Raw genomic sequence first — 26858 nt, forward strand, 5'->3', positions numbered from 1 at the left:
AGGAGCGAGGGTCCTGATCTCGCCGGCTCTAGGGGAGCCCCTGATGATCATTCCGGGACCTCAACCCGGCCTCAACCATAGGCCTGGAGGAAGAGCTCCGTCTTACAGGTCCTGCGGAAGGCTGATAACTGCGGCAGGGCCCTTAGCTCTTCCGGGAACTCGTTCCACCAGGCCGGGGCTGGGGCCGAAAAAGCCCTGGCCCTGGTTGAGGCCAGGTTCATGTCCCCGGTGAATGTCCCTGGGACCACCAGCAGATTCATAGAGCGGGCAAAGTAAAGAGAAGCATCACGGTGTGGCAGTCAAAGAGCGGCAACCTCTAATCTGGAGAACTGGGTTTCATTCCCCTCTCTTCCACATGCAGCTGGTCACAGTTCCCTCTGAGCTGTTCACCCAGAGTGGTTCTCTCTGAGATCTCTCCGCCCCCTTCAATGCACAGGGTTTGTGCTGAGGGGAGAGGAAGGGAAGGGTGTTTGTAAGCCGCTTTGAGACTCCTTCAGACAGTGAAAAACGGGGTGTAGAAAAAACAACTCTTTTCTATGGCGGTTTTGACAGTAATTGTTCATGTCCAGGCAAGAGAGGGACTCACAAGGAAGGGGAAATCTCGTTTCCTCCCCTGCTGTTCCCACCCACCCATTCCCTCTCCTCCTGCCCTCTCCTTTCCACCATTTCCAACCTCCTTCTTGTTCCCCCCAGGGTTATCAGCTCTGGGGGCAGGATTTGGGAGGGGAGGGTCTTCACTGGGCTTCCGAGGCCACACAGTCCCCCTTCCAGGTGCCTGTTTTCTCCTGGGGGACTGGTCCCTATTGTCTGCAGACGAGCTGGAATCCTGAGGGATCTGCAGGCCCCACCCGGAGGTTGGCATCCCTAGTTCCTCCCTCCCCCACTCAGCATGCCTTCCTTCCCCCAGGCTGATTACTCCCCCCCCCCCCCCCCCCGGCTTCCTTGTCTCCCTCCCCACCTGCTGGCTTGGTTCACTCACTCCCTTAAGGGATCTCTCTCAAAGTCTAGGGTTCCCAACTCCAGCTTTCGAGACTCCTGGAGATTTGGGGGCGGAGCATGGGAAGGACAGGGTGTGGGGGAGGGGTATGGTGCCCTAGAGTAGACCTTCCAGGAAATCCAAATGTGTAGTGTGCATGATGCAGAGGTATCTTCCAGGGGCATCGGAGGAGATGGGTAGTCAGCATAGGATACACTATATAAAATGGGGAAATTTCTTTGCAGCTTTTATGGATGTAAAACTAACTTTTGATTGAAATACCCCAAAATAAGGGGGCTAGACAAGGTTGCTTATTGCCCCCTCTTTTTAGCTCCCCACTTGTTGCTGTACATAACAATGGCCAATTGCTGTAATATTGTTACATAGAATGGGGATAAGGGTTACGGTTAGGGTTAGGGCTAGAATCATAGAATCATAGAGTTGGAAGAGGCCATACAGGCCATCTAGTCCAACCCCTGCTCTACGCAGGATCAGCCCTAAGCATCCTAAAGCAATGGGGGGGGGGGGCAGGACTCAACGCGAGCAGGAGGGAAGCTCAGCTGACATTGCAGCAACATGAGTATGTCACTTTCCAACGTGACCTGGAAGTGACATCATCAAACAATGCATTCTAGGAGTTTCCAAAATGGGCACAATAAAATCAGAGTCCAGTGGCACCTTTAAGACCAACAAAGATTTATTCAAGGCATGAGCTTTCGAGTGCAAGCACTCTTCGTCAGCTTGCACTCGAAAGCTCACACCTTGAATAAATCTTTGTTGGTCTTAAAGGTGCTACTGGACTCTGATTTTATTGTGCTACTTCAGACCAACATGGCTACTCATTTGAATCTACCAAAATGGGCAGTAAGCCCCCCCCTCCCTCGGAGCAGTAGAAGGTTCCAGGGGGATGGGCGGGAATTTATAATGCTTTTTGGTTTTAAGCCTTAAGCCATTGTCAGTTATCACATGGGGGAATCATAAGTTTATTAATTTCAAATTGTAAGTTGCCAAGACCTGATAGTATATGGATCCACATCCTGTAATTAAAAAGTTGGGCCTTGATTTACATTTATAAGTCAATTCTGTCTTGCTTCTTGGACTGTACTTTTAAAATCCAATATCAATAGTTCTTTGTTGATCTCCTGAATTGCTTTCGTTTGTTGTTCATTGAAGAAAAAACAAGCTGGTTTAGTCTCTGGTTGACCAACATTCTCCATGTACTTTGAAATGGATCATCTTTTAATCTGAGTGGGAGTTCAGATCTGTTGTTAAAGAGAATCTTAATTCTAAAGGCATCTAGCCAAACTGCTGATTCCAATGAGGGAATTGTGAATTTTTGGTGGATGGCTATCTCAGATTCTCATTTTAATTATAATCTAGTTATTTCCCTCAAAAATCTTCAAAGAAATGAATCAATGCTCTCTGAGATGCCTTCTGTCCACACACCTGCTCCATAAAGTAATGCTTGATTTATTTTACCCAGAAAGTTTGTGTGGGTGTGGGATAATATTTTCCTCCTTCCACCAAGGAGGTGGCAGGTTACAGTGGATGAGCGATAGGGTTGTGAGTGTCCTGCATAGTGCAGGGGGTTGGACCAGATGACCCAGGAGCTCCCTTCCAACTCTATGACTCTATGGAAAAAATCATGTCAGAGCATTTAGGTATGGGTTTATTTTATTCAAAATGGATTGGAATTGATTTATCCAAGATAAATGTTGGGTATATAACGTACCCAAATATCTGAAGGCTGTTACTTCTTCAATACTGGCATTTGCCAATTTCCAGTCTTTTCCCTTCAGAATACAACCTCTTGTGAAGACTACAACTTTTGATTTATCAACATTTATTGTTAGGCCTTCAGTCATACAATAATAACCAAAACTCATCAACATACATTTCAGGCCTATTGCTGAATGGGATAATAATGCTGTGTCATCAGGATAAATTCAAATTTGCAGTTCTCAATTATTTAGGATATAAATTGCTTTAACTATATCATGTAAGTATAAATAGATTAAATAGATAAGGGGATAGAAGATAACTTTGTTGAACAAGGTTTCAGCACAGAGCAGCAAACTGGCTCTTGGTTATATTAGGCAACATGAAGTTGGATGAAACTCACGGAGCCTTTGGAAAATAAAATTAGTTTTTTGAAAAGTCAAGGTATGGAAAAAATGGAAAAGCAATTCAGTATTGGGAAAGCAGTTTATTTTTTACACTTAGAATGAAAGTCTCCTAAAATGGCTTGCAGTTCAGAAAAGCCAATACAAATACCAATTAAAAGATTTTTAAAGTGCTTAGAGATTAGGTCTCTTATCAAAGTACAATGAAAGGATGCCTGGCTGCTACCCCTTCTGTATGACAGCTTCAGTGATAGAAGCTTATTGGGGGGACAATCTTTAGTTAGAGCTGATTCCTGGCACAATGGAAGAATTGCAAGCTGCAGTCTTTAATTATAACCCAAAAGAAATGGAAGCCATAAAACTGAAAATATTAAAGTTACTTGTGGTAATTAACACCGGTGTATCCACAGTTTTCAACACTCACTACATGTGTAAGGTATATAATTGTAGTTCCTACTATGAATATAACACAGTTGCAGAATTAATCCCATTTTCTCGACATGGAAATATCTGCAGAATATTCTGGCAGGGATCTGATGTTAGACTTCACCCCCTGGGGAGACTGATCCCCCTCGGGAGTCTGGGGAGGATGGAGTTTAGTGGAGCTCTCAGCCCCCCAACATCCCAGCTGCCAATCAGGCTGACTCCTTTCAAAGGACTACATAAGCCTGCTTGACAATACCTGGAATTTCTGAATATATCCAGGATTATCTTGGGATTTTTTCCACTTTTCCTGAGAAAAGCCAGGTGCAATTGGGAAGCGACATATCCTCGAAAATACTGATAAGCGTATAAATCTGAATGCACAGTCCTAGTAAGTGCTGGATTAAAATGAATCGCATTGATTGGTTGATTGTTGGGCGATGTTCCTCAGAGAAGTTGATGCTACTGGAGGTCCTTTGCATTTGATCCTGTTTCACTTCTACAGGGAGATGGACCAGGACAGAGCTGGCTTTTCATCCTTTGGGATCTAGGAGGACGAACAAGGAGGAGTAATCAGTTTGGAAGATGTCACAGCTGAATTAACTTGGGTTTCTCGGGAATCTACTCAGTACCGAAAGTCTGCATCATTATGAAGCAAAGGAACTGCAGGGGAATTGTGTGAGACCACTAATTTCCCACTAACTCCAAATGAAGCCTCAGCAGAAGAACTCCCCAGAGGGCTATTTCTAATGTCAGTCAATTAAAAGTGAGCCATTCTACTTCGGGTACCAAAATACCTTTGTCAGTGCCAGAGAAACTATTTTCCTACACTGGCAAAGATTTACCATCCAGCAGCCTCCCACGGCTCTCCCGAAGGAAGGAAGGAAGGACTTTTAAGATCAACAAGTTTAATTCTGGGTATAAACTTTCATGTACATTCAAGTATAAGCTTTCATGCACATGACCTGAAAGCGTCTACCCAGAATATATTTATTTATTTGTTTATTTATTGATTTTATTTGGATTTTTATACCGCCCATTCCTTACAGCTCTGGGCAGTTTACATGGAACACTGAACTTTATTGATCGTAAAAGGTGCCACAAGACTCAAACTCTGTTTGGTTGCTTCTGACCAACATAGTTAGCCACCTGGATCTACCTCCAGAGTGATGTAAGTCTAGCTGTGAACCTTCTAAAGTAGCGATCCCCAACCTGTGGGTTGCGGACCACATGTGGTCCTTCGACTAATTGGAGGTGGGCCCCGAAGGACGCCTTCTCCCCCCCCCTGGCCCTTTACTTCACACCCCCCCCCCAGCCCTTTACAACACACTTCATTGTTGTGGCGTGTCTGTATCTTATTTTGAAGGGATGTTTAAACATTACCATAGTGATCAAAGAGCATTAGGGCAGTGGTTGAGAGTAGAGGAGTAAACTACCCCCCACACACACCGGGCCTCAGTAAAAGGCGTTGAGTGGTCCCCGGCGTTGAGTGGTCCCCGGCGTTGAGTGGTCCCCGGTGATAAAAAGGTTGGGGACCACTGTTCTAAAGAACATTTTTTTCACCGATAGATGACTTTGCTTTCAGAGGCTGGAGGCAGTAGAGGGGGGAGCAATAAAGAGAGATCTCAGGAGGCTCTGAAATGTCCATAGGATGGCCCTTTCTGCACAGTAACATGAGGCTGCATTCACCTGTAAGCGTTGGTCATTGAGTGGCCTTCTGTGCAGGCACACCTGAGAAGGCAAGACTGCAGAGCTGCTGCAGAGAAGAGCTTCCAAAGCTTCTTAAAAAGTTTCCAGGCTCTAAGAGTGCTCTCCCTCCCCTCCATCTGCAGAGATCCCTTCCTTGCCTGAAGGGTACCAAGACAGAGGCACAGCAGGCACTCCTCCCTTGGTCCCCTTTGCTGCTGTGAGTAGGTCCTTCTGCCCACAGTAATGCTGCCAATGTCCTAGATCAAGGTTTGCTTAATCTAGGGGATAGGGTCTCCTGACATCAGATTTTTGGCCCTGCCTATTCCTGACTGCCTTTCTTCACTGGAACCAGCGCCTCAGCACAAGCAAAACGCTCTTTACCATTTTGGTGAACTGGTCGGCACAGGCCATTCGAATGCGTTCAGGGGTCAGGGGACTGTTCAGCCCAAAGTCCGCAGGCAATCCCCTTTCTCTTCTTGCAGCGGCAACTGCGTCCCACAGTGCGAAGAACACAGAGCATCCCAGGAAGAGCCCCGATTCACCAAGGCCCTGTCAAAGGAAAACAAATGCATAAAAAGAGAATGTTTTTTTTTTTTGGGGGGGGGGGGGTTGAAGCTTTTTACAAATGTAAAAGAAGCCATGTCAGAATAGACCAATGGCCCATCCAGAATCCTCCCACTGTGGCCCCCTAAGCACCAAGAATACAACGCACCATTGCCCCAGATTGCCAGGTCACACCAGGGCCCATTCCGCACACAAAGGATAATGCACTTTCAATGTGATTTGGCAGCTGGATTTTCCTGTGCAGAACAAGAAAATCTACTTCTAAAGTGCATTGGAAGTGCATTATCTATTGTGTGCATAATAGGCCCTGGAGTCTGTTATCCCTAATATACACTTAGATCCTGCCTAATTTCGATGACACTGATGCATATGTCAAGTCACAGACAGAAATGCATCTAAAAAATAACAACAACATAATTTTCACGGTCTCCAAACCACGAACAGCTTATTTTCAGCATAACTGTTTTTCTCTTATGTCTTTTTTTAATTTCAATACTGGGATTAATCAGTTTAATACAGGTAGGATTGTTCAGATGGGTAGCCGTGTTGGTCTGAAGTAGCACAATAAAATCAGAGTCCAGTAGCACCTTTAAGACCAACAAAAATTTAAGCAAGCACTTTTTGTCAGACTATGATCTTCTTACATGACAGGGAATATATAGCAAAAATCAGTTCTGTTACATCAGTAGACTGTGTCACAACCAAATATAGCCAATGATAATCCTTTGTCAAAACAGCCAATCAATCCCGTAGAATTCAGTGTACTTTTCAAAAACACAGGGAGAGACCAAACTGCCTTTTATCAGTGGTCAAAGGTTCTCACCTCCCCATATGTTGCTTGCTCCATCCGTCTCCATACAACCGTGAAACATTCCTCCCAGGGAATTGCTGGTAACTATCCCAAGGCCAGGGAGTCAAACTCAAAATTCCATTACAATGCCATATCTTACAGTCACATTCTCACAAATAAAATAAATAGTGAGGAATATGGATACACAAGTTGAACAAGGATAGCATGAATAGTGAGATAAAAACCCTTTGTCCCTGTTGAGTCCTGGGTGTCGTAAGTGGACTCTGATTTTATACAGCTTGGATTTGGTCCTCTTACCTTGGATGAATAGATGGCTGTGGTGCTTTCTGAAGATGCCAGCAAGGAGACGCTGAAATGTTCTGGGATATCACATACTGCAGGTATTTTATACTGATCAGGACCTCGTGTGTAGAGGGTGCCTTCAGGGGAGAACTTGACTTCCTCCATTGTGTAAAGTCCAAGACCTTGAACAAATGCTCCTTCGATCTGGTGACAAGAAGTGACCCTTCAGTCCTGGAGCTCTAACCGCTACCTTGTGCTGAAGCAGCATTAGCTATGCATTGAGTCTTTTTTTTTTAAGTATTAAATAAAACATACCAAAAGGAGGGTAGGGGTTTTTTTGGTGAAACTTTAGTTTTATTTGGAATAAAATCAAGGTAACAAAAGAACAAGATTGCAACTCAGGCAGGAGTACAAAAAAAAGCATATTGATGTACAATACAGAGAAGTATAATATCCTCCTCACTCTTCTTCCCTACTGCTCCATAAAGTATATCTAACTTCCTTCCTTAAGATAGTCCATATACCGTATTTGCCGGCGTATAAGACGACTGGGCGTATAAGATGACCCCCCAACATTTCCACTCAAAATATAGAGCTTGTTACATTACATTACAGTACCTGTCATTGTCAGCATTGTACGGCTGCAGCGCAACCGCATCGCCTCTGCCCCGCCCCTGCATCTCCCTATGACCGGCACTAATGCACAAGTGCACATGTGCGAGTTCTGCGTAGACAAGGGGCGGGCCGGAGCGCCACTCCTTCCCGCCAATCAGAACGGGCCAGTCACGCCGAAAAGGCTGGCACCCCTGTCTCGCTCTTGATGCTCACCACAGCCACGCTGATGACCCGCCACGGCCATGCTGGATACCGTGCAATACTGGATTGTATGTAGAATGAGGTGGGCGGGCATCGGGAGGCCACTATGGGCAGCTATGTCTATCCCAACTGAAGTGCACCCGGCATATAGGACGACCCCCCCACTTGGAGGAATGTTTTTCAGGGGGGAAAAGTAGTCTTATACGCCAGCAAATACAGCAATAACACCGTTGTTCTTCGTACTCTTCTACAGATCTTCCATTAACCATATAAGTGAGTCTAGCCATTGTTGACAGTTTGGCCACTTTGTCCAGCCACTGAGATATGGATGGAACCTTCTCGGGAGGGTTGGTTTTCAAAGACTACTTTTCTCAACTATAAGGAGTCTCAAAGCAGCTTCCTTTCCTCTCCTTACAACCAGCACCCTGTGAGACGGGTGGAGCCGAGAGAGCTCTGACAGAACTGTAATGGCTTGGCCATTTTGGATAGCTGAAAAAATTCCTCAATCTATATTTGGCTGAAAGAATAGCTGGAAAATACCAGCAAGGTATTCTCTGAATATTTTCCAGCTTGGATATAGCTGAATGGCTGAATGGCCACCCCTACTAGACACCCATTCAGTGCAGGATGTGGCCTTAGACATCACTGTACAGTGTGGCCAGTTTAGAGAAGGAGGTCTTGCTTATACAGCTGAATCACAAAACCGACAAGAATGTCATGACATACCTGACCTATATCCATTGCAGGATTGATGCTGTGGCCAATGTCCATAACAATATCTGTTCTGACATTCTGTCAAGAAGTACAAATTGAAAACTTGTATTATTTATTTAAACTATTTATTATTAGCCACATTTCTACCATGTGGCACTCAAGGTTTTTTAAACATTTTTAAACAGAGCCTGGATAACCATCTGACAGAGAGGCTGATTCTGTGAAGGCTCAAGGGGGTGGCAGGTTACAGTAGATGAGCGATTGGGATGTGAGTGTCCTGCATAGTGCAGGGGGTTGGACTAGATGACCCAGGAGGTCCCTTCCAACTCTATGATTCTAGGAAAACAAATACTTGAAAGAGTATCCAAGAAACTAAGCTGTACCAAACCTCCTACTCCTGACTTGAAAGAAATGCTTACAATGGCTTACAATGGAACATAAACAGCAGCTATGAAATCTATAAAAGATGACACTTAAAAATGTCAGCAGCTCCAATAAAGAAAAACTCAATTAAGCCAAATGCAGTCCTAAATACAAATTTTAAAATTAGAGCAGTTAAAACAAGGGTACGTTAACTAAGGAAAAACAGCTAGAGATATCAAAGTTTGTATATAATAAGTTAAAAGAAAGGTTGGGGGAGCTTGGTTTGTTTAGCCTGGAGAGGAGATGACTGAGAGGGGATCTGATAACCATCTTCAAGTATTTAAAAGGATGCCATATAGAGGATGGAGCAGAGTTGTTCTCTCTTGCTCTGGAAGGACAGACCAGAACCAATGGGATGAAATTAATTCAAAAGAAATTCCGTCTAAATATCCGGAAGAAGTTCCTGACAGTTAGAGCACTTCCTCAGTGAAACAGGCTTCCTTGGGAGGTGGTGGGTTCTCCATCTTTGGAGATTTTTAAACAGAGGCTGAATAGCCATCTGATGGAGAGGCTGATTCTGTGAAGGCTCAAGGGGGTGGCAGGTTACAGTGGATGAGCGATTGGGATGTGAGTGTCCTGCATAGTGCTGGAGGTTGGACTAGATGACCCAGGAGGTCTCTTCCAACTCTATGATTCTATGAAAACAAAAACTTGAATAGTAGCCAAGAAACGAAGCTGTACCGAACCTCCTACTCCTGACTTGAAAGAAATGCAGGACGTCAGCTGTAGGTTTTGCTTCCTTCCTAACCTTAACCCTAAGTCAAGTCCAGTGGTTACCTTGCGATCGCCAGTCAGGCAGTCGATTTCAACCTCAGTGCAAGCAGCTCCAAAAATGCAGTATTCAAATGGCTGGCCTTCTCCTGTCTCCCAGTCAATGTTTGCTTCATAACCCCTGGAAGAAGTGGTGGGAAGAATGATGCGCATGAAAGGGATGGAACGGTGTGGTCCATGGCAATGGCATTAGAGCATATTAGGAAGCCTCAACTGATTGGATCAGTGAGTGCTGTGGTTGCCAAACTTTTTCTGGCTCCCGCCCCCTTGGGGGCCGGTCTATGACCCTGGTGCCCACCCCCCACATATATGAAGACACACCACATATATGAAGACACACCTGGTGTTAGGTCCTACTGCAAATTCAAAACATACTATATGGCCTACACTTCTGTTTGGGTGCTTGTGCAGCTGCCCTCTTTTAGACTGGGGGGAGGAGTAATTTCTTCATAGAAGTCATTTGTGAAAGTTACTTTCAGTCCTCATTGGGGAGAAAGACAGACTGGGAAAGAAAGAAAGAAAGAAAGAAAGAAAGAAAGAAAGAAAGAAAGAAAGAAAGAAAGAAAGAAAGAAAGAAAGAAAGAAAGAAAGAAAGAAAGAAAGAAAGAAAGAAAGAAAGAAAGAAAGAAAGCGAGGGAGGGAGGGAGGGAGGGAGAGGGAGAGAGGGAGGGAGGGAGGAAGAAAGAAAGAAAGAAAGAAAGAAAGAAAGAAAGAAAGAAAGAAAGAAAGAAAGAAAGAAAGAAAGAAAGAAAGAAAGAAAGAAAGAAAGAAAGAAAGAAAGAAAGAAAGAGGCAATCAATGGAAAATGCCGTGGTCAGGAGCAAACAGGAGAAGGCTTTTCCAGCCTCCCAAAGATGGAGACTTTTGGGGAAGGGTTGCCAACCCTGGGTTAAGAAATTCCTGGAGATCTGAGGTGGAGCCTGGGAAGGACAGAATCTGAGGAAAGGACGGAGCTCAGCATGACCCCATCGAGACCACTTTCTGAAGCTGTTGTTTTCTTCAGGAAGCTAAGCAGGGTTGACCTTGGTCAGCACTGGGAAGGAAGATCACCAAGGAAGTCCATAGTTGCTACTACTCGGATGCTGGCAATGGCAAGCCACCTTGGAATGTCTCCCCCAAAATTCCTCCACACCCCCTGGATTGTTCTACAGCCACCAGGGGGCGTACTGTCCACTTTGGGAACTCCCAGGTTAGTGCATCATCTTATTAAGAATGCAAAATTGAGCTTTGTTGGATCAGAAACAATGTCCACTTCGACTAATATCAAATAATGATCAACACATTCACCCAAGTAGAACCTAAAGGAATAGCCCACAAAGCAGCTGTCGGTCTCCAGCATCTGTGCTGTTCAAATGGATCCTGCATCTGAAAATGGAGGTTCCATCTACCTACTGTGGTTAATTCCACTGCTAGCTCTGCCCATGAATAATTTAGATACTGTGGCCATTATTACTGCTCTTAGTCTTATGTTTGCCAATTCCAGCCTGAGGGTGGTAGCTGGGATGACCAGAGAGGAAGGAGATCTGCAGGGCTGCAATCTCCCATCTAGGCTTATGGTCAGCTCTTCCAAATCCTCCTCAGGCTGGGAGGTCACTTCCTGTGATCAAAATTCAAATTTCAGGCCACTTCTTCCCACCTTATATTACCTGCAGGGTTCTGTGCACATGCACCTTGCATAACAACCCTGCAATCTTAAATATATGTCCCAGAATAAGTGGTTGCTACCTGGTCATGTTCCATTCAACTTTAAATAAAACCCTCTCAAAATCCACTTCAGGTTCTTCTCAGTGTTAAGGAGAAAGTGTTCTCTGAAGGCCCAGAAGGGGACACCAGCCCCAAGCGGTTCCACCAGGCTCTCAATCTCCAATCAGCTTCTGGCCTTTTGTCTTAACAGGTGAGTGTCAGTTTATCCTAATCTCTATGGTATACCAGAGTCCAGTGGCACCTTTAAGACCAAGAAAGATTTATTCCTGAGGAAGAGTGCTGGCACTCAAGACTGGCACACGCCTTGAATAAATCTTTGTTGGTCTTAAAGGTGCCACTGGACTCTGATTTTGTTTTACTGTGCTGCTTCAGACCTACGCAGCTACCCACTTGAATCTATGGTATACCATAAGAGAAGCAGAAATTCTACAGCATTCAAACTCTGAGGCCACCCTAGGACATCACTTTCTCCTGGACTCTATGGTATAACAGCACCATCTACTCTCTGAAGCCGCCATTTCCTCCAGACCTCCGTAGTATGGAGATCAGTGGCAATTCAGGCTGGTAATTGTCCTTAGTCTTATATGTTTAGAATTCCCTGCAGTCCTACAAAACTTCAGTATTTTTAACTCAGTGCATGAGCCTCCACAGGCAGCCAGCCCCAAATACTTTTCCAAACATCTATTCAGACTACTTGAGCTACTGTTTTCTTTCTGGCACTGCAATTGTGACGTGGCCCCTGCTCTGAAAAGGCTACGATGTCACTGAAAATACAAATTTATTCATTCGTATTCAATGCAATCATCGCTTAATCATGTTCTGTCACAACAGTGTAATCCTAAACTAAATCACACTGCTCTAAATCCGTCAAAAGTGAAGAAGTTTGGAAGGATGTAACTCTGTGCGCAATTGCACTGATATAGATCAGAAGAAATGAGCTTCTTGTGGCGCAGGGTGGTAAGGCAGCAGACATGCTGTCTGAAGCTCTGCCCATGAGGCTGGGAGTTCAGTCCCAGCAGCCGGCTCAAGATTGACTCAGCCTTCCATCCTTCCGAGGTCGGTAAAATGAGTACCCAGCTTGCTGGGGGGTAAACGGTAATGACTGGGGAAGGCACTGGCAAACCACCCCGTATTGAGTCTGCCATGAAAACGCTGGAGGGCGTCACCCCAAGGGTCAGACATGACCCAGTGCTTGCATAGGGGATACCTTTACCTTTAGATCAGAAGAAAAAGAGTTGGCTTTTATACCCCAGTTTTCACTACCCGAAGGAGTCTTAAAGCGGCTTACAATCGCCTTCCCTTTCATCCCCCTCCCCATAACAGACACCTTGGGAGGTAGGTGGGGCTGAGAGAGCTCTGACAGAACTGCTCTGTGAGAACTGCTCTAACAGGACTGTGACTAGCCCTAAGTCACCCACCTGGCTGCATGTGGAGGAGAGGGGAATCAAACCCACTTCCCTGGATTAGAAGCTGCCGCTCTTAACGACTACACCAAGCTGGCTGCAGAGAGGAGCTCAAACATTTTACCTGAAGTAACCTGTTGCTGACAGATTAATGCTCTGTTCAAACGCTTCTTTTGCCTGTAGAAGAGATAACCGTGGTAAGCTCATTCTTGCTCCAAACTGCATTGTATATATGCAAGACAGTACTGCGTAAAATCCAATAAACAATTTTGCCTTATATCTTTCCATATGCAAGGTAAAAAAAAAAAAAAGTAAGTTACTCCTAGCTCAGATTTCTTCAACCAAAAGAACAGCGCTATTTTTAATACCATCCAGTACATCAGCCTTTCTCAACTTTTTTATTCTTGAGAAACCCCTGAAACTTTCTTCAAGTTTCGAAAAACCCAAGAAGTGGCACAATTGTGCAGAATATGGTTGAGATGCATAGCTGTGAACACATGCTCAGGGCCCCTCTCCTTCCCACCCCCTCCAGGCCCATCACCGGCCACTTGTTTAATAAATTTTAAATATATATATAAAACATTTACTCCCACCCATTCAAGAAGCGCTTCCAGGGCAGTCAAGAAACCCCAGGGTTTCACAAAACCATGGTTGAGAAAGTCGTCAGTACGCATACATGTTATGGTGAAAATCAGAAACTCTGAATGTGAAAATCAGAAATTCTGAATATATTTTTTTCAAGTTTGAAGGTTGGGAATCCTATAATGATAATGTACACAATTACAAGGGGTTTATTTATTTACTAGGGGCCAAGCCTGTTGCTTTCAGGAATACAACAGGCACTAGATTAGGGAGTAAGGGTGGAGAACTCTGCAGACAGACTCCCCCTTCCCCAGGACCTGGAAAGGCTGCAGGCAGCTGTTAGGGAACTCACTGGCTGGGGCAGCTCTCACGCAGCAGGAATCTGCAGCCTCCGAGCCTCAGAGAGAAGTGGAAGGAGGAGGGGGTGGTCAGGGGTGGGGGAGGGAAGGCGATTGGCTGGCCACTGGACAGACAGGCAAGCCGGTTGGAGGAGGAGGTATTCGGGGTAGGACAGCTACCCTGAGTGGGTATTAAGCGCTGAGTGGCACTTAAGACATGAGACATGCTCCTCCTCCAAGCTCTTACCAGAAATATATTATGTGGAACAGATAGTCACTGAAGAAGTTCTTCAAAAGCGAGATCACCTAGGGACTTGTTATGACTGTTGGACCATTTGCTGAGATGACTACACTTTGTGGGAAATAAATTGTTTGCTATCGTCAATTTCCATGCACTTCTCTTGGACCTTGACCGACGGGTCATCTCCTACCCACCTGGAGGCTGGCATCCCTACTAAATAGGGATCCCTACTACTGGGGTTGACACTCCACTTCCACTTCCACTCCACTCTGTTATGCTCTGTTTCCCTATGAACCACTCCCAAGTGTGCTTTATTACAGTTCCAATTCCTGTTGTTTTGTGAAACCATATTATCCATAGAAACACTCTCACCCATTCTTTCCAAGAGCCCTTAGGATTCTGAGAAATGACCGGTTCCAGGCGCTTCAGAAGAGTCTGGCAGGCATCCTGACGGTTGGCAGGAACAGAAAGAAGAAAAAGAAGAGGAGGAAGAGTTGGTTCTTATATGCCACTTTTCTCTACCAGAAGGAGTCTCAAAGTTGCTTACATTTGCCTTTGCTTTCCTCTCCCCACATAAGACACCCTGTGAGAAGGAGAGTTGGCTCTTATATGCCGCTTTTCTCTACCTGAAGGAGTCCCAAAGTGGCTTACAGTCACCTTTCCTTTCCTCTCCCCACAACAGACCCCCTGTGAGGGAGGTGGGGCTGAGAGAGCCCTGATATCACTGCTCGTCCAGAACAGATTTATCAGGGCTGTGACTAGCCCAAGGTCATCCAGCTGGCTGCATGTGGAGGAGGAGCAGGGTATCAAACCCGGCCCACTAGATTAGAGGTCAGTGCTCCTGACCACTACACCGAGCTGGCTCTGGACATCTGGCTGTAAAAGAACTCAGATTCTTTCATTTCTATTGTAAGCCTGCTCCAGCCAGCCAATCATTGCTCTGGCAGCTTGTAGGACATCAACAGTTTGCCTGAGGGACTTTGATCTTTCTTTTCCTTTTGCCTTCACTTCTTCCTCTTCTTAATCACTTCTTCCAAACTATTATTTTGGTTTCTGTGGGTGAAAAGTGGGCTACAAATACCAGCAGCTATTCATCCTCTTGACTCTTCTGTGTTCGTTGGGGGGGGGGGGAGGCTAGATGGGAGAGTCTGTGATGATGGAGCATTTCCCATCCTCGGCTTATATTCGAGTCAATACGTTTGTCCAGATTTTGTGGTAAAATTAGGTGCCTCGGATTATATGCGGGTCGGCTTATATGCAAGTATATACGGTACCTATGAGTTGACCAGAGTTGCTCACAAGCAACTGTACAAAGCATCTAACTAGGAATAAACTTCTGACTAAATATGCACTCAATTTGATTTGGCAGCAGTAACTTTAAATATTGGAAACAGCTCCATATCAATATCGATATGCTAACAGGAATACTGGGAAAACCTGGATTCCTGTCATTAAGCCAGAAGATTCATCTTCAGCATTTATATCTCATCTCTCCAAACGTTTGCTTCTTGAGGTGAAGAACGGATGAATAAAGAATAGAAATTCAAATCCCTAAAGTCAATTCCAAATGGTTAGAAAACAAAACAAACAAAAAAATCCCGACAGCGCCATCATAAAAATTAATTTGACTGAACAAAAATAATCAATAAAGTCAGTATTATCAAGTAACTGCCTATAAAACGACACCGTGTGCTAAAACCACACCTCAACGTGCTAAAACGGCTATTTGGGTATTTAGCTTTCTACTTAAAACCCAAGAAGGTAAATCCAATAAATGGAAATTACAAGAAAGGGAGTTTCATGATGATGACGGAACCACCATTCGAAGTCCTGTCCGTGGTCATCTCCCTTTCATAGCACAGAGAGCTGAGCTCAAGATAAGAGCCTTATTGATGCTCCTACGTTACCTTCACGGCCATTCCGTTGACATCAGTCCCCATAGATCCCACTGAGCCACAGGCATTAGGGACTGTCGTCGTACTAGTCTCACAAAAGTGAATATTCGACATTGGCATCTTTAATTCTCGGCTCGCGACCTAGGAGGAGGGACGAACACAATCATTAGCTGCGTTAAGGACAGGCAGGACCTTTATACGATACAATCGCAGAGTGGTACGTTCCAAAATTCATTCCACGCATGCTATTCTCTTCCAGAGCAGAACAAAAAAAGTGGGATGATGCTCACGTGGTCAATTATTGGGCGAGTTGGCAGAGCTGGAGAATTTCAGCTCCTGACCTGCAATATCACAATAGTTTCCGCCATCTTCCAAGTGGCAAAGCCATCACCAGTTTCCACATGTTGGCGCCGTCGTCATTTGAGACCAATATATTACTCGGCAGTAGGGTTGTGCACTTCGGCAATCACCGAAGCCCGAGGCAGCCAGCACCGCAGCGCAGAGAGGAGGGGTGAGGGTGGCGCACAATCCAGCAGCCACACACAGGCACAGAGCTGTATCTGAACTGAACCAAGAAACTTGCAAGGGCCTTTATTTTCAGGACAGGACCATTACAGAACCTTCAAGGCCATGCACAGTCTGGCCCCTGGGTATCTAAGGGACTGCCTCTCCCAGTATGCCTCCAGAAGAATGCTGAGAAAGTCAAACGCCAACATGTCAGTGGTCCCCAACCCGAAACATGTGCATCTGGACTTAGCCAGGGCTTTTTCAGCTGTGGCCCCAACCTGGTGGAACAAGCTGCCAAATGAGACCCAGGCCATGACCCAAGATCTGCAGGGCCAGCAAAGCAGCGCCCTTCTGCCAGGTGTTTAGTTGAGGCCACAACAAGTTAATAACTGATATAGCCAATAGAATCTATGGGCCTTCCTCCATTCACCTCCGAGCCATTCCCACCATTAAACTGAATATACAAGATGCAACATGGGGAAAAAATGGACTGATTAATCAATATGTAAGAAACTGTGTTTTTAAAGTTTTATTATGGCTTTAACTGTGATTTTATAATAGGTTGTATGTGGAATATATGCTGTAAACCAGAGGTAGTCAACCTGTGGTCCTCCAGATGTCCATGGACTACAATTCCCATGAGTCCCTGCCAGCATTTGCTACACCTGCTGTAAACAACCCTGAGCATGCCTGTTGGGAGGAAGCGAAGAAGAAGAAGAAAGAAAGAAAGAAAGAAAGAAAGAAAGAAAGAAAGAAAGAAAGAAAGAAAGAAAGAAAGAAAGAAAGAAAGAAAGAAAGAAAGAAAGAAAGAAAGAAAGAAAGAAAGAAAGAAAGAAAGAAAGAAAGAAAGAAAGAAAGAAAGAAAGAAGAAGAAAGAAAGAAAGAAAGGGAAAAAAGAAGAAGAAAAAGAAGAATGAATGAATGAATGAATGAATGAATGAATGAATGAATGAATGAATGAATGATGCATGGCTGGTCCCTAGGAACTGCTTGGGACAGCCTCAATGATGCCAGTGGAATTGTGCCAGCCAGTAATATAGCTGGCGCAGGCTATTTTAAGAATGCCTCTTAACTGTTTCATGAACAAAGGAAGAATGAAATATCATACAAAATGGTTTCATACGCCTTAACAAGAAATACTTGGGTCCTGCAGTACCTGGATCATTTTGGTGTGAAGTCCTTGTCCCATTTCTACACCGCCATGTGTCAGGAGCACGGACCCGTCGGTATACAAATGAACCAGTGCGGCTGCCTACCAAATGCAAAGCAAAACCAATAAAGAGCTTTTAAGAAATGAGCTGCAGGATTTGGGGGTGTTAAATTTAGCCAATAACAGAGAGAGATCTGAATGGTCTTGAATGACTAGATCAGCGGCTCTCAACATTCCTAATGCTGCGACCCTTGAATACAGTTCCTCATGTTGAGGTGACCCCCAGCCATAAAATTATGCAAGGGTTCTTTCACAGAAATTATACCGAAACTGACCAATGGAGTGGAGATCCATGGTTCATGATTGTATATAAATCGGGTCTTTTCCGAGGTTTCTCAGTTCAGTTCTGCCTCTTGTCCCACCGTCCCGATTTCATTTTTTTCTGCTGCTCCAGACAGATGAACGCTCTATCTCAATCTACCCCACAAGGCTGTTGTGTGGATGGTGCCCCCCCCCCAGCCAAGCTGATTGCCCTGCCGCAACCCCTGTGAAAGGGTCTTTTGACCCCCAAAGGGGTCCCAACCCCCAGGTTGAGAACCATTGGACTAGACAAAACGAGAAATCCTATTCTGAAGTTACATTTAATGGCTGGAGAAAGATTTCTATGCCAGAGGAATAAAATGTGATGGACTTTCCAGCCTCACCTTAATGGTCGGAAACTAGTTGTTTCCATTGTACCCGCCCCCCCCCCCCCCGAGAATGAATGAGTTCTCTCGTGGTTTTGAAGAGGGGGAGGGGGAATTATAGAATCGTAGAATCAAAGAATAATAGAGTTGGAAGGGACCTCATGGGTCATCTAGTCCAACCCCCTGCACTGTGCAGGACACTCACATCCCAATCGCTCATCCACTGTAACCCGCCACACCCTTGAACCTTCACAGAAATCAGCCTCTCCTTCAGATGGCTATCCAGCCTCTGTTTAAAAATTTCCAAAGATGGAGAAGTTGTATTTTTTTTGGGGGGGGGGTCATCCAGACTATCTTCCAGACCCTCTTTCCAGCCTACTTGAGGCACAGTTGTAGTAAATTCAAATCCAAATTTATTTTAATACAGCACTGCGGCCAGATAAAACAGATAGCAAGAAAAAAAAACATTTCACAGCAGAAAATTGCATAATCAGGGAGCCAGTACAACATTTAAAATATATTAAATTGTATAATTGATGGGTACATTATAAAAAATGCATCATAAAATTCCTCTAAAAATCTTTACTTAAGCTTAAGTTGTCTTTCCCGTGTGCTAAGCACATGTGTGCAAAATTTGGCAACCTGCTTAATAATATGGCCCCTACTATTCCACAGGAGGAATTTAACTTTTTCTTTGTTTGAGCTGTTGGAGTAATCCATGAGTAATGGGAGGATGAATTTATTTCTTACAGAGTTGAACGTAGGGCACCTTAAGAGGACGTGTTTGATTGACTCTATCACCCCCGGAATTACAGGGGCGGAGTCTTTCAGCTACTGGGGTTTTCTTGAAGTTGTAGTAAAGGCAGGGGGAGACATCATGCTGGCTCCGGAGGGAGGAAGGGGAAGGGGAAGGGGAAGGGGAAGGGGAAGGGGAAGGGGAAGGGGAAGGGGAAGGGGAAGGGGAAGGGGAAGGGGAAGGGGAAGGGGAAGGGGAGGGAAGGGAAGGGAAGGGAAGGGAAGGGAAGGGAAGGGAAGGGAAGGGAAGGGAAGGGAAGGGAAGGGAAGGGAAGGGAAGGGAAGGGAAGGGAAGGGAAGGGAAGGGAGGCAGAGTACCCAGAGCACCCATGGACACAGAGTGCCTCCTAATTCTTCCTTGCAGTTAGAGGAAAGAGTGTTCTGGCTTTAACAATGCTCCCATAGAGATATTTATGTGCATTTTCAAAACAAACTGACCTGACCTAGAACGCGTATGGTAAAGCCAACTGGAAACTTCATGGGAATAATGGCAATTCCCTTTTTCTTCCAATAATTTTGTTTGTTGAATTCATTTACAGCTGCTTTCCTGGAGCGATATGCAGATTTCTCCATGCATTCATTCCAACATCTAAGCAGGTTTTGGGTCTTGAGCTCTTGTTTGTAAGGTGTTGGTCCATTTTCTTTATACATATTGATTTCCCTAACCTGGAAGCAAAGAATGACCATAAACACTCAACACCAAAAGATAAATTATACTGAACTTTTAAACTCAAGATTTACTTACTTAAAACCTGTCACAGACTTTCTGGGAATATTGGTAGAACCTGATTGCAGACTACTGACAGCATATGGGAGCATTACAAAATCAGTTCCTTACTTTGTTACACTACCAGGTCATAAAACAACTGTTTTGATGGCCTTTGTACAACCATAAATCTAATCCATGTGGGTCTTCCCTCAAAGACTGTCTGAAACAGCCTTTTTCAACCTTTTGACCATGGAGTAACCCCTTCAGGTTTCAAGTAACCCATGCATCCCTGCCACACTCCCAAAAGTCACAAACATAGTGTGCATGGAATCACTCATATAATAAAATGCTTGTTAAGTAAGAAGTTAATTTCATCTTTTGTGTGTGCAGTTCCTTGCCTGAGCAAAACAAGGAAGTGCCTCAGATGTCACAAAGCCTGCCATGCAAAACAACTATTCTCCTCAGGGGAAATTATCTGTGATTTAGAGAGCACTTGTAACTTTGAGAGGTCTCCAGGCATCACCAGGAGATTGGCAATCCTAGCAAGACCTGAGAATATATGTTCCCAGGGTCAGAAATGCCTCCCAGGACAAGGGGAAACCTGGGAAGAAAGGAATCCTTGTGCAGTGTGTGCACAGTCCTTGCACTGGATTCAGGTATGGTAGCTCTTGGCTAGGGATGCCAGCCTCCAGTGGGACCTGGGAATCCCCTGGAATTACAAATTTGACTTTAATGGGCGCTGAAGCCGAATTGGTCCGGATCAGACCCCTGGTGCACAAGCCTATGCACAGCTAGGCTTCCCAACCATATTCTGCACCATCGGGCCATTTCTAGGGTCTCTCAAAGCCTGAAAAATGTTTCAGGGGTTTCTCAATGGCCAAAAAATTGAGCAAGGCTGATGTAGTGCCCAGTGCAGAGAATAAAAATGTCAATTTCTTAAGCTGTTTGAAGGATTAGTACCTCCAGTTTGGAAAATACCTGGAGATTTTAGGGGTGGAGTCTGAGAAGGGTGGGGTTTGGGGAGGGGAGGGGCTTCAGTGGGGTAAAATACCACAGAGTCCATTTTCCAAAGAAGCCATCTTCTCCAGGCGAAGCCATCTCTGTTGTCTTGAACTCAGATGTTATCCCAGGCTATTTCAAGCTGCCATCTGGAGGTGGCAACAGTCTCCCCACCTTGTGGGATTCTCTCGAGTCCCCCCCCCCCCGACCCTGTTCACTAAATCTGTTTATTATTAACTGGTAGTTCTGGTGACGATCCTTAACCCCCTCACATCACTGAAACTAGAAATAGGAGAAGTTGAAAAGTGTTTGCTTCCTCTACCAGGAAGAGCCGGTTAATGCTGCAATGCTTCTCTACTAGGTGGACTGCTAGAAAAATGTCCAAGAGGTCTTTGATAACTCACAGTTAGTTAGTTAGTTAGTTAGTTAGTTAGTTAGCTAGTTAGTTAGCTAGTTAGTTAGCTAGTTAGTTAGCTAGTTAGTTAGTTAGTTAGTTAGTTAGTTAGTTAGTTAGCTAGCTAGCTAGCTAGCTAGCTAGCTAGCTAGCTAGCTAGTTAGTTAGTTAGTTAGTTAGTTAGTTAGTTAGTTAGTTAGTTAGTTAGTTAGTTAGTTAGTTAGTTAGTTAGTTAGTTAGTTAGTTAGTTTTATTACGGTCATAGACCAGCATAAGATGATACAGAAACATCCATTAAAACCAGGAATTAAAATATCTTAATAGATAACAATAGAAAATAGAATAAGGTAGATAAGCACAGCTGTCCAGTTCACTTAAAACAGACCATTCTATTACGAATTTTGATCGCTGCTGCGCAGAACTTGGCAACTCTATAAGTTGTATTATTTTCTATATCTGCAAGCAGCAGAGAAATGTAAAATTCTCCTGAGCGCCCTGGGAATCTGCCTAGCAACGGAAGAATTAGACTAGTTCGAATCTCATTATAGAATCGACACTGAACAAGAGCATGTTCCATGGTTTCTACGTGTCCAGAGCCACAGGTGCATTTCCTTTCGGTATAGGGTGTTTTCCTGTATCTTCCTTCTAATACCGCCGAAGGGAAGGCATCACAGCGTGCCAAAGTGAAGGCCCTCCTATGACTAGGTACTTCAAGCTTGGTCAGATATGTCATAGGGAAAGATGAATATCTATTGGGTTCACTAATAACGAAAGATGGGTTATTAGCTAGGTCCTGTTGGACCTCAGAGATGTACACGTTTCTCTCTTCGGCCTGGGAGCTCTGGAACTAAGATCCAGCATTCACCCGCTCACGCTGTTTTCCCAGAATCCCTTTGTCAATAGTGTATTCATTCTAAAAAGTTTTCATGTAAGAATAGGCATTCCACCCTTCGTTCCCCTCACCTGCTCTGGCAGCAAGCCACACCTGGCTGCCACACGTGTCATCCAAGCTTCAGCCATCAATCCACCTTGTGGGAAACCAAATCCCCGGAAGGCGGTGTTGGGTGGCAAGTTTGTCTGGCAAGCACGGGCGCAAATCCGTACATTTGGGATGTGGTAGGCGTTGTCCATTTTCAATAGGAGTATCTCTGCCACCTGCATTATGGGGGACAGAAAAGAACAGGCATGAGAGCTGTTCGGCTTACAATACCACATTGTGTGAAGGGAAGAAGGAACCCGCGTCAGGAAAGAACGTCTTGTGCTGTGGTAAACATGGGGAAAGGTTTCTGAACGCCTTAATTTTCTGCAAGCAGCATCACCAGATAACCAGTATCAGAGAGGCAGAGCTGTAAATTGCGAAGCCTTGACATACGTCTGTTAGTGTTTATCGTCTGAGAGACAGAACCAATAAATGCTAGAAACTACAATTTTTATAGTAAGCAAAAGTGTATTATAGTCACAACTAGGGACTATACAAGAATACAATAGGCACTAGATTGGGGGATGGGGTGGGAGAACCGTACAGATGGCTTCTCCTTCCTCCCAGGTCCTGGAAAGGCTGCACACTGGAGGCCCCTGGGCAGGGAACTCACCGGCAGGGGCAGCTCTCACACAGCAGGGATCTGCAGCCTCTGAGTCTCGGAGGAAAGTGGAAGGAGGAGGGGGTGATCAGGTGGGGGACGGAAGGCGACTGGCTGGCTGCTGGACAGACAGGCAGGCCGATTGGAGGAGGAGGCACTCAGGGGCGGGACAGCCGCCCTGAGTGGGTGTTAACTTAAGCCCTGAGACCATACTCCTCCTCTTCCTAGGCCTTACCATAAATATTAAGTGGAACAGATAGGATAAACATTTCTCACACAAAAATGTTGAAGGCTTCAATAGTGTATTAGTCTCACACACACTGTAGCACACTACACGTGTACAAAATTGCTTTTGAACAATAAGTATAGCCCTGAAAATATATTCTATGTGCCTGCAGTAGACACAAACATTACCCTTATATTACAAAAATTGTAGGCAAAATTAGGTACATTTAAACAATAAATATATCCTTGAAAATATGTTTTAGAAGAAGAATAAGGATTGGTTTTTATATGCCGCTTTTCTCTACCCGAAGGAGTCTCAAAGTGGTTTACATTCGCCTTCCCTTTCCTCTCCCCACAACAGACACCCTGTGAGGGAGGTTGGGCTGAGAGAGCCCTGATATAACTGAAGAAGAAGAAGAGTTGGTTCTTATATGCTGCTTTTCTCTACCCGAAGGAGTCTCAGAGCAGCTTACAATCGCCTTCCCTTCCTCTCCCCACAACAGACACCCTGTGAGGGAGGTGAGGCTGAGAGAGCCCTGATATTCCTGCTCGGTCAGAACAGCTTTATCAGTGCTGTGGGGAGCCCAAGGTCACCCAGCTAGCTGCATGTGGAGGAACAGGGAATCAAACCTGGCTCACCAGATTAGAAGCCTTCCCTCTTAATCACTAGTCCAAGCTGGCCTACAGTGCCTTTGCCATTGCATTAAATACCTTGACCATGTCATATTGGTCTTCAGAGGCAAAGTAAACCTCCGCTGAATCACTGAAGAAGCAGTCAACATGGCATTTTAATTCTGACATAAAAAATCTACACAGTCCTTGAGCCAGGGACACCAGAGGACATACAATGTCCTTTCCCCCTTTCCACTTGATGTCATTAACAAAATCTTTCACCGCTACTTGAAAATCACCTTAAAGAAACACTCACCAAAATGGAGTCGTCGGGAGTACATCCTCCATTAATATACGCGCTGACATCCACGGCCAAAACTCTGCCATTATTCATGAAGCCAATCTGGAGGGGATTAAGCATGAAACTGATTTACTGCTCTGTTATATTGGTGTTGTTCGCTTGGCTCGAATTGCACAGCAGGAAAAGGATATGAAACCTGAACAGCAGAGATGAGATTACAGCTCAAGTCCAGACTACAGAGATCAGTTCCCCTGAAGAAAAATGGATGCTTTGGTGGGTGGACTCTCTAGCGTTGAACCTCTCCCCCCCCCGAGGTCCCTGTCCTCCTGAGGCTCCACCCCAAATCTCCAGGAGTTTCCCAACCTGGATCAGGCAACTCTACCCCGCCCCCATCCTCCACTGGTGGTTGGGAGGACCTGGCAGCCCTATCGAGAAGAAGTCTTGTCTTTTAGGTAGGGTTGTCAGATCTGTGTTGCGAAATACCTGGATATTTCGGGGGGTGGAGCCAGGAGTGGGTGGGATCTGGGGCAGAAGAAGAAGAGGAAGAGGAAGAGTTGGTTCTTATGTGCCACTTTTCTCTACCCGAAGGAGTCTCAAAGCGGCTTCCAGTCGCCTTCCCTTTCCTCTCCCCACAACAGACACCCTGTGAGGTGTGTGCGGCTGAGAGAGCCCTGATATCACTGCTCGGTCAGAACAGTTTTATCAGTGCCGTGGCGAGCCCAAGGGCACCCAGCTGGATGCATGTGGGGGAGTGCAGAATCGAACCCGGCATGCCAGGTTAGAAGTCCGCACTCCTAACCACTACACCAACTGGATCTGGAGATCCGTATAATAACAGGAGATTCCCAAGTGCTACCAGGAGGTTGGCAACCCTACTTTTGAGTAAACCATCTTCCCTTCTTACAGCCACAGCACACAAGTCAGGACAACCCGAGAGGGTCATAGACATGAAATTTTAAAAGCATTTCCACAATACTTGTGAGTTCCAGCTTGGCCAGATGAGAAGACATTAAGCGATGTTTGTTTTTACTGAAGAACCAGCATGAGCGTCTGCATTTTTTCTGTTGAAAAGAGGCAGCCTTTGGCAAGGAGGGATCCGAAGGGGAAAACTCTTATAGAAAAGCTGTTCTCTGCAAGAAACCTCACTGGCATTTATAAACTTTGCTGGCGAAGAAGAAAGGGGACTCTTCTGAAGAAAATTCTGTTCTGAGAAGCAATCCTGTAACACAGGCAAATTCCACATAGGTACCCAACAACCTGTGTGTCGTAACAGTTTGCTTCACTGACAAGATTTCTCAGCTTTTGAATGAACGTTATGCCTAGAGAGATCTTGCATAGCAAGACGTGGTTAATAGGAAACTTATTTGCCCCGGCCAGAATGTTAATAGCTGTAGCATGGAGACAGGAGAAAGTGGCAGAGATTGGGAAAATGGCTAAAGAAATTACGGTACACCATGTTAAGGAGGGAAATGTCTGCATGTAAGAAGTTAGGGGGATGGAGACAGATATCCACAGAGTAAGGCTGGGCAAATCTGATCTCCCTTCATTATTTTTTGGAATAAAAATAAATTGCAAGAATTAGTTTTAAAAAGAAGTAGGGAAGCTCGTTTAGATTGTCAAATCTGATTTTACGGACATAGTATTCTATTGTCATGATTCTGCATTCTCGTGTATTGAACGCTATTAAACACATTATTTTAAAATATTTCTCAGCTCTCTTTTTGTGTGTGACTGGAGTGGACAGTTTTATTGGAAACTGGGGGCAAGTTCACCCTGTTCCAACAATGAGGCAACATCGTGCAATTCAGTGTGTACAACTTCAGATGCTAAGAAGGGTTGGTCTTTATGCCCTGCTTTTCACTGCCTGAAGGAGTCTCAGAGCAGCTAACAATCGCTTCCCCCTCCTCCTCCCACAACCGACCGGGCAGAGACAGCTCTGACAGGTCTGCTTTGTGAGAACAGCACTATCAGGATTGTGACTAGCCCATGGTCACCCAAGCTGGCTTCATGGGGAAGAGCGTGGAATCAAACCCAGTTCGCCAGATTAGAAGCTGCCTCTCTTAACCACCATACCAAGCTGGCTCTTAAGTTGGTTTTGTTAATGAATTCTCTGTGCATTTATTTGCCCGCCGTCCAGGATTCTCGGCCAGCTGTAACCGAACAGAAAAACAGCAAAGCCAGTATGTTTTGCCATACACTCAGTTTTCTGTTTAGCTGGTGGGGAATAAGCAGAGCAAGGAAAAAACTGCACAGATCCAGAATATTATTTAAAGCAGGGGTCCCCAACCCTTTTGAGCCTGTGAGTACCTTTGGAATACTCACACAGGGTGGTGGGCACAACCTCAAGATGGCCACTATAGGGCCAACTCCAAAATGACTGCCGCAGTGTCACGAATCCCCGTTTTCTGTGCCTCATTTGGTCTCTTGCAGAAACACCAGATGTCATATCTGTCCTCATGTCCTCGGCTGGAGGGTTGACTTAGAGGTTTACCGAGGAACACCGCTCCCCATTCCTAGCATTCCATCCCCCTCACCTCCACTGATATACTTTATGGCCCCAAGAGGTTCTCTCTCCCCCACCATGAGAACTCACTCTTATCTGCCCGTATCCTTGGGCTACTTCTTGGCTGTAAGAAATTGACTGCCACAAACCGGCAAGGCAGACTGGAGGTCTCCTTAGAATTTGCACCTTAAAGATCAAAAGCCTTTCCCCTGTGAAACTACCTTCCCGCCTAAAAGCTGCCCTCCAATATATAACCCCAAGAGGGTTATCTGCGCTCATCTCTGTCAATGCTCTTCTGTACCTACCATGCTCTTTCTCGCATCATCTTATGGAATCTTTCAATAAAAACTGACTTCTTAGCATCGCATTTGTCTGGAGCGGCTTTCTACGGGGGGGGGGGGTCTCCCAGGGTCGAGTGGACTCGCCAACGGGGTGTGACACACAGGAGGTGGAGCCATATGCACAGAGGAAGCCCAAATGCAGGGGAGAAGAACACTAATTTTTTAAAAACTACACTGGGAAAGAGGGATGAGTGAATAAAACACTGCAGTGGCAGTGGTTAATCTGCATAACCAATCAGATAAATGCAGGAGCCCTGCTAGGAAACAGCCCCACCCACTTTGTAAAAGACCTGATGGGAGT

The 26858-nt window shown here is 45.2% G+C and overlaps 1 protein-coding gene across 2 annotated transcripts in view; it reads right to left on the reverse strand.

Moving 5' to 3' along the window:
- Positions 1–3162: 3162 nt before the first annotated feature.
- LOC143828379 (aldehyde oxidase 1-like) overlaps positions 3163–26858 on the reverse strand; it is a 63102-nt gene continuing 39406 nt past the window's right edge. For both annotated transcript variants that reach the window (XM_077318770.1, XM_077318771.1), the window contains 12 exons: positions 23729–23815; positions 21959–22150; positions 19332–19559; positions 17419–17514; positions 15768–15896; positions 14233–14307; positions 12824–12876; positions 9599–9713; positions 8411–8476; positions 6884–7072; positions 5593–5760; positions 3163–4069 (listed from right to left, as the gene is read on the reverse strand). In XM_077318770.1, the coding sequence (XP_077174885.1) occupies positions 4022–4069; positions 5593–5760; positions 6884–7072; positions 8411–8476; positions 9599–9713; positions 12824–12876; positions 14233–14307; positions 15768–15896; positions 17419–17514; positions 19332–19559; positions 21959–22150; positions 23729–23815 (1446 nt within the window). In that variant the 3' untranslated portion in view covers positions 3163–4021. The remainder of the gene's footprint in view (positions 4070–5592; positions 5761–6883; positions 7073–8410; positions 8477–9598; positions 9714–12823; positions 12877–14232; positions 14308–15767; positions 15897–17418; positions 17515–19331; positions 19560–21958; positions 22151–23728; positions 23816–26858) is intronic.

This window comes from Paroedura picta, unplaced genomic scaffold (assembly GCF_049243985.1).
Source record: "Paroedura picta isolate Pp20150507F unplaced genomic scaffold, Ppicta_v3.0 Ppicta_v3_sca22, whole genome shotgun sequence".
Lineage (NCBI taxonomy): Eukaryota > Metazoa > Chordata > Lepidosauria > Squamata > Gekkonidae > Paroedura > Paroedura picta.